The sequence below is a fragment of the Salarias fasciatus genome, chromosome 22 (genome assembly GCF_902148845.1).
Source record: "Salarias fasciatus chromosome 22, fSalaFa1.1, whole genome shotgun sequence".
Taxonomy (NCBI): domain Eukaryota; kingdom Metazoa; phylum Chordata; class Actinopteri; order Blenniiformes; family Blenniidae; genus Salarias; species Salarias fasciatus.
This window is the reverse complement of record NC_043765.1, coordinates 26,798,192-26,809,246: the sequence shown is the minus strand read 5'-3', so window position 1 is coordinate 26,809,246 and position 11,055 is coordinate 26,798,192. Positions and strand designations below refer to the sequence as shown.

General features: G+C 45.6%; 1 protein-coding gene across 1 annotated transcript; it reads left to right on the top strand.

Moving 5' to 3' along the window:
• Positions 1-154: 154 nt before the first annotated feature.
• Positions 155-3,242, top strand: nkiras1 (NFKB inhibitor interacting Ras-like 1). The gene is made up of 4 exons (XM_030120797.1): positions 155-273; positions 512-612; positions 818-1,059; positions 1,145-3,242. The coding sequence occupies exons 2-4, from the start codon at positions 519-521 to the stop codon at positions 1,385-1,387; spliced, it is 579 nt and encodes a 192-aa protein (XP_029976657.1). The 5' UTR covers positions 155-273; positions 512-518; the 3' UTR covers positions 1,388-3,242.
• The last annotated feature ends 7,813 nt before the right edge of the window (positions 3,243-11,055 follow it).

Here is an 11,055-nt window from a genome sequence, read left to right as displayed (position 1 = left end):
ACAAACCCCCTTTTCGCTTCATTTTCCTCATAATTCCATTTGTTATTTATTTGTTTTAATTTGGTCGTTTAAACTTGTATGCCGATGTGTTTATTAAAAACAGTAATAATAATAATAAAAACTCGTTGCTTTGTGAACTCTCGCGAGATCGCCGCCGCGCATGCGCTTAGTGATCCAATAACCCACTAGCATATTAGCCCAGCAGAATGGAAGCAGCGGCCGTGTTTCTGGATTTATTACGCTGAGAGACTGATAGTTACTGACCTGCATCAGGTACGGATCTTACAATTACTGTTAAAAGAGGAGAATACTTATTATTTGACTCGTTTTTAGTGTTGAAACTCGGCTGAATCTGCTGCTCCGGCTAACAGACAGCTAGCTTCCGGGTAACAGCTAAAAACAAACGAGCGTCTCAGGCTGCAGAGCAGGAAGAGGCTCCTGACAGGAGGTGTGTGGATGTGCTAAAGGCTCTGCTCTCTCCCGGAGACGTGACCGGTGTCTTCTGCTGCAGGTCTGAAATGGGGAAAGGCTGTAAAGTGGTGGTGTGCGGCCAGGCAGCGGTCGGGAAGACTGCCATCCTGGAGCAGCTGCTGTACGGAAACCACACAGTGGGTGAGCAGTCGGTGGAGTTTTATACCCACAGCAGTAAACGCTCCAGTCATGTGAGCAAGCTGAGGAGACGGGGAAGGACAAACCAGAAGACGCCGTTAATCTCAACAGCTTTATGTAGACTTTTCTGTATTTTGCTCCATAAAGTATAATTTCAGTTGGATTTTGATGCCAGGGTGGGCGACCTCCCCTCTCTCTCTGCTTCCAGGCTCGGAGTCCAGCGGGACGCAGGAGGACGTGTACGTGGCGTCGGTGGAGACGGACCGCGGCGTGCGGGAGCAGCTGAGGCTGTACGACACGCGGGGCCTGCAGGACGGCCTGGAGCTGCCCCGGCACTACCTGTCGGTGGCGGACGGCTTCGTGCTGGTCTACAGCGTGGACAGCCTGGAGTCCTTCCGCCGCGTGGACACGCTCAAGAAGGAGATCGACCGGTCCCGGGACAAGAAGGAGGTGAGGCTTTACTGCGAAGCTCACACACCATTGCTCTGTCCTGTCCCTAAGCCCCGCCCCCCCGTGTGCCGTCCCCCTCCTGCAGGTGGCGCTGGTGGTCCTGGGGAACAAGAGCGACCTGCGGGAGCGCCGGCAGGTGGAGGCGGAGGCGGCGCAGCAGTGGGCGCGCGGCGAGAAGGTGAAGCTGTGGGAGGTGAGCGTCACCGAGCGCGCCTCGCTCATCGAGCCCTTCACGCAGCTCACCAGCCGCCTCACGCAGCCGCAGAGCAAATCCAGCTTCCCCCTGCCCGGGCGCAAGAGCAAGGGCGCGGCGGGCAACGACGTCTGAGGCCCCGCCTGGCTGTCCGGCGCCCGTCTCTTTAAGAACAGGCCCCTCCCACACACCATAACGGCGCTCTTCACCGTACTATCCAGACTATAAGTCACACTGTGGGATAAATTCGAAACTAAACAGAAGATTTCTGTGAAGATTAAAAGCTCTAAGTTTAAAATGAGAAAGAAGGATGTGAAGATTTCCATCAGTGGAAATGAAAAGATCTCGTGACTTATATTCTGGGATTTACGGTAAAAAGAATTAACACCAACAAACCTTTAAATCAGTTAAAGTGGAAAAGTCCAAATATTGTCCCAGCCTGTGTCGCGCTGGTCCGACGAAATCTCACTGAACGTTAATGAACGATGCACTTTCTTTACAATTTAACAAAGGTTTTATTTTGTTTTGTTTTGTTTCGCGCAGCTCAGAAGTGGTAAATTGCAAAATTCCCATTTGAAGGTGGGAATGTTCCCAACATTTCAGGAAGTTTGGATGTTTTCCTCCTGCACTTTCTCTTTCTTAGTAAAACTGAAGTTTTGGGAATTTCTCACTTCAGATGGATTTTTTCCCAGTTTGTCTTGAATGCACCATGATTGTCTTTTTATTTTTATTTTTCTTCTTTATTCTTGTTGAAGCAGCAGAAATCCAGATTTCCTTTAAAATCTATTATCAGCTAAGTTTCAGATCAGCTGTGTCAAACATAAGGCCCGTGGCCCTGATCTGGTCCACAGGGTGAAAGTATTGAGGAGATCCTCAGTTATTTATATGAAAATGGTTAAAATGATTAGTTTATAGAACATTTGAAGATGAAATCTTGTGATTTAAGCTGAATAAAAATCGAACTTTAGATTCATGGTGGTGGGAAAACATACATGATTTGGTTTTGAGACATTTCACAAAGATTTAAGTTATACGTGTGTGTTTTTTTTTTAATTTTCTGAAAAGATATTACTGTATTTTCTGGACTAAAAGTCCTGTTTATGGGTTTTTGTTTGTTTTTTTTTTTTTTTGCTACCATGCAGAGACATCTCGTGATCAAAGATCAGATGTATTGATATTTAATAACTTCAAAAGTAATATAGTCTAGAAAATACGGTAAATTAAATGTCACTTCTTTCACAACATTTCAAATTCAGTAAAAATGTGTACTTAAGCGTTTCTGCGGGAAACATGGAGGGTAAACTCATAACTGGAACGCTAACGTGCCTCTTTTTCTTTACTGTTGGCTTCAAGCTAAGGTATAATGTGGATTTATATTTAACTGCATGTTTCTCATCCTGGAACAATGTTGAAATAATTCAGATTGTAGCTAATTTTCTGTCATTTTGGAGATGCTAACGTCAAAGAACGGTTGGAAAAAAGCAGTCCATGTAAATTTCTTGATAAATCGGCACCATATTGTAGCATTTCATTAGAAGTTTAATGCAAAACTGTGACGTTTCTTCGTGAGCTGGAACATTTTCACGCGAGTTCTTGTGACGACTTCCTGGTTTAGTCGTTTCGTCGTAGCGTAGCGGCCAGATAGCTTCAAGCGGGGGTCTGAAAATCAAACACAGGCGTCTCAAATGTTCCCTTAACGTCCTGCGGCAATAATCATTTCTCACGGTACTTCTGCCTTTGTGTGTCGTCGAGCTAGCCGCTAGCGAAAGCCGCGCGCGCGTGTCGCTAACGGTAGCCGCCGTGGGCGTCTGAGAGGAAGATATTTATTTTGTAACTAATTTATTTTTGTCACTTTAATGAGCCACATTCCTCTGTGGGGACGGGGTGAAGGACCTCCGGCGCTAGCCCGCCATGCTAGCCCGCTGTGATGCTAGCCCGCCGTAGCACTAGCGTGTCAAAGAAGTCTTAAAATGCACTGAATGAAATAAAGTGATTGAACCAAGAGGCCTTGTTAGATGGTGGTTTATTTCTTCTTCTTTATTCTCTCTGAAACCACAACAAACACTGAAACATGTCGGTTCTCCGCTCCGGCTCCAGAGCCGACGTTCACATTGATCAGCTTATCGCCTAAAGTCAAAGTGACCGTACGGCTGCAAATTCTACAAAATCCCAAATTAACCGCTTCAAGTAGCAAATAACATTCAAATTCTTTTCTTCTAGCTGTAGATAGTTAACCAGTCTACCATATTTCATTCAAATCTATTCATTTCTTTACTCTTAAAGGCCAAATGTTTTCTACTGACTCCAGAGTCACAGAGAGAACAGGCCTGCTGCTGCCCTCTGCTGGATGACCTGTAAACTGCAGCTTCACAGCCTGCAGCACTTCATTCAGTTTTTTATTTGATTTTTAACCTTGGGGTGGAGTTTGAAGGCAGGTGATGCCCAGAAGAACTCCCTACTGATTCCTTCTGCATTTGTCATCTGACATTTAACCTCTTTGCTCCTGAACTCTGAGAATATGTAGAGGAAACAGTTTGTTGTGAGCCGCATAGGAAGAAATCTGACTGGATTTATTTAAAACTTAAGATTTTAATGCATTTACCAATGGTGTCACTTAAAGGTGCTGCAGGCAGGATTCCGCATCTCCGCCATCTTGCTTAGGTTTACCTAAGCAAGATGGCGATTTGACCCATCTAAGATGGCGATTTGAAACCCAGCACAGCCAATCCTGTCCTGTTTTCTCTGACATCACGCCCTTACGCAAGTTAAGCCCCTCCCACAAGAACCCGCGACGAACGCCCCTCGACCAATCACGGTTAGAGCCTCATGGGCTCTTCTGATTGGTCAAAGATACCTGGAGCTGTCGAGATTCCTTTTCAGCTCAGAACAGAGGCAGATGGAAACGCTGCGCCCTCGCTGTAGTGCAGTTATGCTACACTCCTAAAGGATTATCAGTGGATACTCTAACATTTAATCCAAAGAAAACACAGAAAAATTAGCATTGACTAGCAAAATCCTGCCTACAGCACCTTTAATGTGTTACAGCAAGGGAGATGATCGGTGACTGCCGTGCTAACCAGTAAGGACTCATTTAACTTTGGAGTAATTTTTCAATATATTGACCAATAAATCTAAAAGCAAACAAAAAACTTAAAGGTGTACTGGAGGATCCTTAGAACCAATCAGAATTGTATGATTCCAACTCGTAATTGGGCAGTCATAACGCCAATCAATGTGGGAACGCGTTTGCGTGACGACAAGTCATGTGGAGTCGCCGCCTCTGTGCGCTCTGGTTTGGAGACGCCATGCGCAGAGCATTGTTTAGGAAGTGACATGCAGCGGGAGCGACCAAAGCACCTCATTCAGAAGCAGCTTGCTCCTCCCGGCGCCTCCGAAGATGGCCAGCCACAAAAAAAGAACATTGTTTGAGATGGCAGAGGATAGAAGAAAGGCCATAGAAAAGAAGGCAAAACGCGTGTTTTACTGGGAGATTCCTTTACGAGGCGGCGGACATTCAAAGCACAAACGGGATTTAGGACTGATCAGGACGTGGGGAAGTTTCTGCTGGACAGGTAACCTGCTGATGATCCCATTCAGATCTGTTTCTGTTGCATAAATAGACACGACTTTACGGATCGTATTCTTATGTATGAGTGGAAGAAGAGTCCGACATGATTACAAATGTGTTTTAATCCTATGCGGAAAGACGATGCTCCAGCTGTGTGGATGTAAACAAACTGACATGCGGCTGACGTGCGCGCTCCCACAGTCCTCATGGGGAGGGAGCCGCGCATGGCAGCGCTCCAAAAATGGCAAATCGGCCATGTTGTACGAAATCGGCGGAGAATCCTCGAATATGCCTTTAAACTAATGGATCATGTGGACTTGAAAGGAATCGTCCATGAATTTTAGTCGTTGATTACGTAGACAACACCAACTAGGTAACTTGGTATTGTTGCTAATTGTTGAAAATTGGAAAAAAAAAAATCCTTAATCTGCTCTTTTTCATGCAGTTAGCTTGACGTTGACTCTCTGTGGTGTGGCTGAAGGTCAAACATGTTGTTGTCCCCTGACTGAAACAGGCTGGTTGCCATGGAGACGCAGCTGCTGAAGGAGAAGGCTAACCGGCGCTAATTAGCATGTAAGGAGATGAACAAGTCGACATAAACATGCGTTCTACAATAGATTCTCTGCTCAAAGAGCTGCCACCTGTCAAAGCCCGTCCTACTCACGGCGGTTCCGTCATTTGACAGCGGCTGTGAAGGATGATTGTGGACCATGGAGGACTGGCTTTTAGTTTTCTGTGGGACAATCCAGGAGTTTCCACCTGAAAATGATCTGAGTTCAATCAGATGACTACTTCAGCACCATAAGGAAAAATAAAGGTTATATGAGTTGTTTGCACTGTGGGGGTTTCTTAACCCGTCACACACCAACCAGCAGAGGAAGAACAGTCTCTGGGTCGATGGAGGACTCGTTTTTTGTCTGTAATCCCCACAGTCTTCACCTCACATGGAGAAAACAGTCCCCCCCAGCAGGAGGAGTGGCTCATTCACACCTGGGAAGGACTCGTCGACCCGAGCCGTCCAGAGCTCTGCAGCCGTCACGGCCAGAGGAACCATTTATGTGACTTTTCTACCAAATTAAATTTACCTGGAGCCGCAGAGCAAGACGAGGCGAACACAGCTTCCAAAGATTCAGATATACAGTGGATGTGAAACAACAACTGTTTTTATAAGGAGTTTTAGTAATGCCCTAGGATGGTAAACATTTCGATATGCTTCCAGCTGTTTTTGTTCCTGATTGTATCAGTTTCATCCTTCGTTTTCATCGTTTTTCAGACCATTTTATCATTTAGAATAGAAATACTTATTATTCCCAGAGGCAAATTGCTTAAAGCATTGATGCATACAGAATAAATAGATAGTTAGATATAAAATAAAACAAAAACAAACAAAAAACATAGGCACTCCACTATGGCAAACAAGAATATACAGAAATTAGTGTAAACACTATTTACACCGTTTCCAGGGAGGTTACAGAGTCTGATGTCCACGGCTGGAGGACGTTTGGCCATTTTAATATTTCATCTCTCCTAATAAGTTTTGTTTTGTGTTTTATTTTCAGTTTTTTTCTTCAAATTTTAGAAATCCAAGTTATTTTAGGTTATTTCAGAAATTCTTTGTTAATCCAAGAAATTAAAGTCATTTCACAAATGACTCTGGTGTGGAAATTAACTATTGGTTAAATATTAGCTAGCCTGGACGAGGCGAGCTAGCAGCTAGCACTCTCTCCTGGGCCTGGGTAGTTAGCGCCCTAGCCTGGGGATGGCTTCCTCGCAGCTCGTGCCCTAGCCTGAGCGTAACTATCTAACAACTAGCGCTCTAGCCTGAGCATAGCTAGCTAGCAGCTAGCACTCTAGCCGGAGCGTGGGTATCTAGTAACTAGCACCCATGCCTGAGCATAGCTAGCCAGCACATCGCGTCTTACCCTGAGTGTAGCTATCTAGCAGCTAGCACCCCAGCTTGAGCGTGGCTAGCTAGGAGCTAGCGCACTAGTCTGAGCATAGCTTCCTCGCAGCTCACGCCCTAGCCTGAGCGTAACTATCTAACAACTAGTGCCCTAGCCTTAGCGTAGCTAGCTAGCAGCTAGTTCCACCACCCTTTCCTGTGTAACTGTCACTTCCTAGGCAGCCACTAGGTGGAGCTCCAGTGTTGTGACTGTTGAGGCCTGTGGAGGACCTCCACCTCCTGAGGGACTGCTGTAAGTCAGGATTTTTCACAAAGTCGGATTCTCCTTCAGCAGTTCTCACTCTGGTCTGACTTCACTCTAATCTGCCTCCTCCTCCTCCTCCTCCTCGCTACTTTAACGCCACGGCGATCGGCGCCCTGGATCTTCTTTTAGTGCTTCACGAGAACGGGGGAGGATTAATATCTCAGGACGGCGTTGATGTTCCTCGGCTGAAGAGGCGAAGAGAGAAAGACGGCGGCGGTCCAGGGCCCCGATGGAGGAAGTCGTTACTCTCAGCTTAATGAAAAACATCATTCAGATGAACGAGAAATGAAAAAAATACATCCTCCAGATCTGAACGCCGTAAAATAAAGCTCAATAAAGCTCAATGAAGCTGACATCAGCGCTTTAGTCAGGATGTGTGTTCGAGGAGAAGAACAGAACCACAGAAACAGATCACAGGACTGCTGGGTTACAGTAATAAAGAATAGACTATCAATGGCTGAAGCCTGGACGCTCCTGCTACTGATGAGCTGGATCTCTCGCTATGATCCGGTCCTCTGGAATGAGACGTGGAGCTTCCAGTCCAGAGAGGGGAACTCCTCCAGCGCCCGGCCCGGCAGCAGCAGGTCAGAGCGGCTTCAGGAGCCACGTCTGAGGGAACAGCGGCGGCGGGCCGGCCACTTCCTGTCTGCTCCGGGGAGACGGCGTTCTGCTGCAAAGACACTCGAGAAAACCTCTACACACACACTGGCAATGAGCAACGGTGTGTGTGTGTGTGTGTGTGTGTGTGTGTGTGTGTGTGTGAGTGTGTGAACACTCTCAGGAGCTCCTGATCAGAGGATCACAGTCGCTCCAGAGTTAGAAGTCATCATATGTCTTAAATCCTAGACTGTCTGACTCGTCTACGGAGCTTCAGTTCTTCACCACAGATGGTTAAACTCTGATTTCCTGATTTCTGATTCTGAAAATAAAATCAAAAGATGATTGATGTGAAAATCAGAGTCTGGTCAAGACGACTCGGTTGTAGAAACTAGTGATCGAGACGAGAACATGTTCTGAAACCGGGAGCTCTGTATGTATGTTTATTTTCACAAATTCAGCCTTTTTGAATGGGCTCTAATGAGACTCTGGCTCTCTGTGAAAATAACATCATCGCCCCCTGCTGGGACTTCCCTGGAATTACAGCTGTTCTGCACTTTTCACATAAACTGCTTGAGGCACTTGAAAGAAAAAAGACTGACTGACTGACTGACTGACTGACTGACTGACTGACTGACTGACTGACTGATTGATTGATTGATTGATTGATTGATTGATTGATTGATTGATTGATTGATTGATTGATTGACTGATTGATTGATTGATTGATTGATTGATTGATTGACTGATTGATTGATTGATTGATGGGCCCCGAGTTCCCCGGGAGGCTCAAACCGACTCAATGCCTGCAATAAAAACCGACAGTTGGTTTTGGGGCTGATTCTGTCCAGACGTACCGGGGACTGACAGGCCTGGAGCAGACCAGACTGAACCCTGACTCTGGAATGTGAGGAATCCTCCCCGTCTGAAGGGGGCGCTGGAGGAGAGAGGCGGCTGCAAGGTGGAGGGAAACAAAGGGAGGGAAGGGAGGAGAGCGATGGAGCAGAAGGCAGGACCAGAGGAGAGAGAGACAATGAACAGTATGGAGGGAGGGAAATAAGGGTGGTGTGTCTGTAAGTTCAGGTGGGAGGATTCCATAAAGTCCAGAAGTACATCAGAGAAATGAGAACCGCAGTGACTCCATCCATCCACCAACCCATCCATCCATCATCCATTGATCCATCCATCCATCATTCATTCATCCATCCATCCACCATCCATTCATCCATCATCCATCCTCCATCCTAGAACCACCTCAGTGTTGTGGTCTGGCCCAGATCCGGTCACCAGTCTTCCTTCATGTCTTCTGCTGGTGGAACAGTGGACGGAGCAGAGGGAACCTGGAACCCGAGGAGAACTCATCATCTCACTGGCACGTCAGGCAAAGAGGAAAAACAGGTCCAAATGTGAAGCTGCTGGGAGGCGACAGCGCCAACCAGTGGCTCGCCGAGCCGCCCACCGCCCTGACTCATCCACTCATCCTCAGCCATTAACCAGCGTCTGCGAGGCGTGGCCGGCTCATCTATTCCTCCTCTAATGAGCAGATTCAGCCTCTAATGAACCAGAAAACCCCCAAAAAATCCCCCCTTCTGCTGCATGTGGCACCGAGAAGAGGTTTTATCTCCACAGTGGAGCCAAACGTAATGAAGAGACCAGAAACCGAGACCCGCCTGTCAGACCGGAGTCCCTCTAGGAGCCGGTCGTCTCCACCAGCAGCATTTCCTGTTCAGGTCTCAAAACAGCTGAGAGTCGTCCTGAATTTCCTGATTTCTGAGTGTTTTTATGGGCGAGTTCATGTGAGAACGAAGACGAAGAGCAGATCAGGAAGCAGAGAAACGAGATCCAGTGACGGCTAATAGAACATCAGCGAGAACAGCGTGTTGGTTTTAAGACTTTGATTAAAAAATGTCTTCAATTTGTCTGAAAGTCTCTCAGATTCCACTGATTATTTTGCTCCGGAGGTTAGAATTTACAGCCAGGGCTCAAGACGTTCACTTCCTGGAGCGACTGAATCCTCCATTGTGATGAGTGGCAGCAGGTCTCTGAAGTGAAGAACATCACTGTTTTAGATCTTCATCATTATTTCAACTGAAGCATAACTTCACATCCACTGGAACCAGATGTTTCAGATTTGAATTAAAACCTGGAACGAATCCTGAAGGACTCGTCTGCCTTGAAGAGTGATTGTTGGAAACCTGGGAAGTTTTCCGCTCCGTTTAAAAAAATGCACAATCTCCTCAACCACATCCAATTACATATTGTATTATTACTGGTAGAATGTAGAGGCAAAGCAGGAAAATCTGACCAATCACAGAATACTTGTAGGACCAGGCAGCGGAAGAAAGTTCAGAATCCAGAAAACTCATTTTTAACCGACTACCAAAGTGTCAGTAATAATAAATATCTATTGGTATTCATCAGTAATCTAATCTCTTCCAAATGTGATGAATATAGGAAACAAAGTCATTTTTATAATTCTGTTAAATAAAATTGGATTTCAATAAAGAAAAAAACATTTATGATGATAAATGTGCTCTAGTGTTGTCAACAGAATGTAAATGTTTTTCTCATATTCTGTATCAAACCTGTCATCATGCTGAAATGTATTGTTTGTAAAGATATTTTCTCAAGAAACCAAATTAAATTACTGAGTAATTTTACCTGTTTATGCTGCGACATGACCCAACATTCATTTTCACTCAGATTTGGTTTCAATCTTTAGTTTTACTCTCTTGCTCCCGGTGTTCATCTTACCGGTGGAAGAACCTTCGACGCCCTGGCGCTGCAGGACGCCCTGGTCCATGCTTCAGTTCAGGGATTCCTTCAGAACAGTGACCGTGGTGTGTTAAACTCTTCAATGTAACAAAACCCAGTGAATCCTCTGGATCACACGTAGAGACGCTGTTTATTCCATTTAAACAACCGATGCTGGCAGCACCATGACAACAACACGGTCTTCAGTGTTGTCCGTTCTCGTTCAGTCCTCCACTTACCTTCGTACCATTTCCAGCTCCTGGAATAGTGATAAACAACTGGAAAAACTGAGGCAACTAAAAACTTTGGACTCACCTTTTGGACCATGGACCCTAAACTTGAATTATTAAAATTTTATCCCCCAATATAAAGCATTCAAAGTCCCATTTAATTCATTTAACGCATTTAAAAAACCAAACTGAGCTATCTTCATCTCAACAAAGGAAGCAAAACTGTCCTGAATTGTTCTGATTTTTGTCAAACAAAATATAAACTAACTAACCTGAAACAGCACAAACTGGCAGAAAGTACAACTCAGTATCAAAAACTGCAGCAGGGTTTGAAAGTTTTGTCTTTACAGTTTGAACGTCGTCACATTTCATTGGTCCGCTGAAGCTAACCAGAGTGAAGGTGTGTTTTCGTGGTGGGAGTGAGGCGACACACAGACTGAGGCTCCG